Below are 3865 nucleotides of genomic sequence, written 5' to 3'. Positions count from 1 at the left end.
AACACATTTACAAAAGTACAAATAAAGGATTCAACAGACAGGAGGCTAAAAGTTAGAGATTCAGCTTCATTACCCAGGTGAAGTGTAATCCCCAAATCTGTAAAAGTGGGATGATAATAGCTCCTACCTTCCAGGGTATTATGAGGATAAAATTAGATAATATTTGCAAAGAACTTTCCAAGCCTCAAAGTGCTATCTAAATGCTAGTTTGTTATCAAATATTATATTCAGATTCTTAATTTTTAAGTTTTTTTTCCTTGTATTTTTCTATGTCTGGAAAGGACACATTGATAATCATCAATGATTTTCAGCTTTATTTATACCTCTTTTTATTGTCCAATTTTTTTTCCTTTAAGTATTTAGGTATTATATGATTTGTCACATAAATATTTAATATTAATGTTGTTTCATTATCTATGATGTCTTTAAGCATAATATTCTTTCCATGCTTCTGTCTTTCCGTCTCTGTCTCTTTCTCTGACTTTCTCTCTCCTATAGTCCAGGGGTTGGCAAACTATGGACAGCAAGTCATATCTGGCCTGTTGCCTGTTTTGTTGTATCGCTTAGGAGCTAAGAATTTCAAATTTTACAAAACAATTAAACTTGGTTTAAAAATTAATTAAAAATAAAACACACCGTACTCTTCCTTTCCGGTTTGAGGCAGCCATCTGGCAGAGTAAGCGGGCGCCAGCATAGGGGCCTACAAGTACATCCAGGAGCTATGGAGGAAGAAGTAGTCGGACGTCATGCGGTTCCTGCTGCGCGTGCGCTGCTGGCAGTACCGCCAGCTGTCCGCCCTGCACCGGGCGCCCCGGCTTACTAGGCAGGACAAAGCCCGCGGGCTGGGCTACAAAGCCAAGCAAGGTTACGTCATCTACCGCATTAGCGTCCGCCGCGGCGGCCGAAAGGGCCCGGTGCCCAAGGGTGCGACCTACGGTAAACCTGTATATCACGGTGTCAATCAGCTGAAGTTTGCCAGGAGCTTTCAGTCCGTAGCAGAAGAGCGTTCTGGCCGCCACTGTGGGGCCCTGAAAGTCTTGAACTCCTACTGGGTGGGTGAAGAGTCAACCTACAAATTCTTTGAGGTTATTCTTATTGATCCATTCCATAAAGCTATCAGACGAAACCCCGACACTCAATGGATCACCAAGCCAGTGCACAAACACAGAGAGATGCAGGGGCTTACCTCAGCTGGCTGGAAGAGCCGGGGTCTTGGAAAGGGTCACAAGTTGCACCATACCATTGGAGGGTCTTGTCATGAAGCTTGGAGAAGGCGCAATACTCTCCAACTTCATCAATACCGCTAATTGGTGTTCATTCATTTGTAAACTTAATGTTTAATAAATGGAATTTAGGAAAAAAAATAAAACACACCAAAATCAGCTCACTCCTGGTTTAAAAAACCCACACAAACACACACAACAAAAACATTTTCTGGTACACAGGCTCTAGTTTGCCATCCCTTGCTCTAACGTTTTCTGCAATCATGTCTGTCACACTGATTTTTTTTTTTTACATTCAGCTGAGGCATGATATTGTCAACTCTCATCTCTTTAACCTCTTTAAAACACTCTCTTTATCTCCATTCCCCTCTTTAAAAGGGAAAGAAAAACAGGGAAAGGGAGAAAGAATTCAGCACTAGTTATTTGTGTTTGGAACAGCCTTATAAACAGCCTTTAAATTTTTTTCATTAAAATATCACTTGAGTATATATGTCTTTTTTTTTTTGTGAGGTAATTGGGGTTAAGAGACTTGCCCAGGGTCACAATGCCGGATTTGAACACAGGTCCTCCTGGCTCCAGGGCCAGTGCTCTATCCACTGTGTCACCTAGCTGCCCTGAGTATGTATGTCTTTATTCTTTCACTGGCTCTTAGAAATGGTGCACTTCTGAAGAGGTGATTGTGAAGTTTTCCTCCTTTCAGGTAAAAGAATTTATCATCATTCAAATCCATTCAAGTTCAAGTTTCTTAAACCTGCACTTTTTATTGTTTCTCTTGTCTCTTGTGTTTGAATTTTAAAATTGTACTCAGGGCTGGGTCTCCAAACAGGAATATTTGGAAGTCATTGAGCTTGTTTAAAGATCTCCCCCCTCCTCCCCCATCCCACCAGATCAAGGCCTTACAGCCTTGTCCCCTCCTGGTGCCATGGATTGCCTTTCCAACTAGAGGTAAGGGGTCAGGAACCCCTTGATACTAGCTTAAAGTAGTTTGGCTGTGTTAGAGAGAAGATAGTTCAGTCTTTTGTTCTGTCTTTGTGAGTGAATAGAGATGTGGGTGGATTATGGTGTTTCTCTTTATTCAGGTATTTTGTTTGTTGATCTTTGTCTTATTTAGTAAAATTTCTTATTGTCCTTGAGGTAGTTTTAGAGAGAGCTAGGTTTGGCTGGAACTTTGTCTCCTATCTTTGCCAGAAGTCTAAAAGTACTTTACTGAGTCAGGTGCCTAGCGTGAATTAGATTGCATTCAAATTTTTGGCAGTTTTTATGAATAAACTTTTTACTTGGAATCCTTTTACAGCTAGCAGTGTTATGACCATGGTTCAAATAAAGCTTGATCTCATTATTATTACTGTATATGGAGAACTACTTAACTGTAGGAATTTAAACAAGGGTTTTAGGGTAATCCTTACATATTCCAGCCTCCTTTCACAAACATTTAGTATAATTATATGTGTTACATTTTCCCATAACAAAATAAAGAAGCAAATGAAAGAAGGGAGGGAGAAAGGAAGAAAGGAAAGAAGGGAGGCAAGAAGGACAGAATGAAAAAAGGAAGAAAAGGAAGGAAAAAAGAAAGAAGTGGAAGAAGGAAGAGGAGACGGAAAAAAGTATTGGGAATGACTAAGTATAATAAATTTAAAACTGGATGATTTTTTAAAAAAATCACAACAACATAAAACAAAGGGATTTCAAATAGGAATGAAGAACATGAAAGCAGTTTAAAATATTGGCACAAAAAAGAGGAAGCAATCTTAGAGAAGATAAAGTTAAAATATATACAAAACCTGGAAAGCAATATTGCCAAAGACCCAGAGGAGAAACAATTAGAGACGTGTTTGCAATTTAGGTTCAAATAGCTCATAGCAGAAAAACTAGGAAATTAAGTGTTTGGATATTTGTGATTTTGTTGTTTTAATAAGAGAGATGAAATTGATTTTTAAGTGTCTCTGTCCAGTAATACCTGCTTTAGTGTCCAATTCAATTCAGTAACTGCTTAGCAGCAAGGGAAACCAAACACCAGATTGATTGCAGGTGACAACATATAGAGCATTCCACATCACTTCCCCATCTAAGAGAGGGAACTATATTTCCTTATCTCTTCTCCTGGGACAAGATTGGTCATAACAACACAGTGTGCATCTAAGTCTTATTGTTCTTTTCATTTACATTACTGCATTCAATTTGTATTATATACATACATATGTATACATGTACACATAGCTGATATAGATAGATGATAGATAGATATAGATATAGATGGTATAGCTATAGATAGTTTTCCTGGTTCTGATTACTTGGCTCTGCATTAGTTCATACGAGCCTTCTCATGTTTCTCAAAAATCCTTGAATTCATCCCTTCTTACACAACAGTAATATTCATATAACACATGTATGTTCCTGTGGCACATTTTGTTTACCTATTCCCCAACTAATGTGGAACCTACTTTGTTTCCATTTTTTGTCTAACACATATACACACACACACACACACACACATCTTGTAATGAATATTTTGGTCTATCTGGAACCTTTCTTTTTATCTTTGACCTTTGGATTTCTGCCCTGGAGTCAGCAGGATCTCTGAGTCAAAGAGTATGGGTATTTTAGTTACATTTTTGGCATGATTCCTAATTCCTTTCCAAAAT

The 3865-nt window shown here is 38.4% G+C and overlaps 1 protein-coding gene across 1 annotated transcript; it reads left to right on the top strand.

Annotated features, from left to right (window-relative positions):
* Positions 1–668: 668 nt before the first annotated feature.
* Positions 669–1307, top strand: LOC122729422 (60S ribosomal protein L15-like). Its single transcript, XM_043968302.1, has one exon. The coding sequence runs from the start codon at positions 747–749 to the stop codon at positions 1305–1307; it is 561 nt and encodes a 186-aa protein (XP_043824237.1). The 5' UTR covers positions 669–746.
* The last annotated feature ends 2558 nt before the right edge of the window (positions 1308–3865 follow it).

The sequence above is a fragment of the Dromiciops gliroides genome, chromosome 5 (assembly GCF_019393635.1).
Source record: "Dromiciops gliroides isolate mDroGli1 chromosome 5, mDroGli1.pri, whole genome shotgun sequence".
NCBI classification, from domain to species: domain Eukaryota; kingdom Metazoa; phylum Chordata; class Mammalia; order Microbiotheria; family Microbiotheriidae; genus Dromiciops; species Dromiciops gliroides.
Note: the sequence above shows the minus strand (reverse complement) of the source record. Positions and strands in the feature narration are given on the sequence as shown.

What these genes read in the sequence shown, in the direction of transcription:
- LOC122729422 (XM_043968302.1), top strand. Translation starts at nt 747, where the DNA reads ATGCGGTTCCTGCTGCGCGTGCGCTGCTGGCAGTACCGCCAGCTGTCC.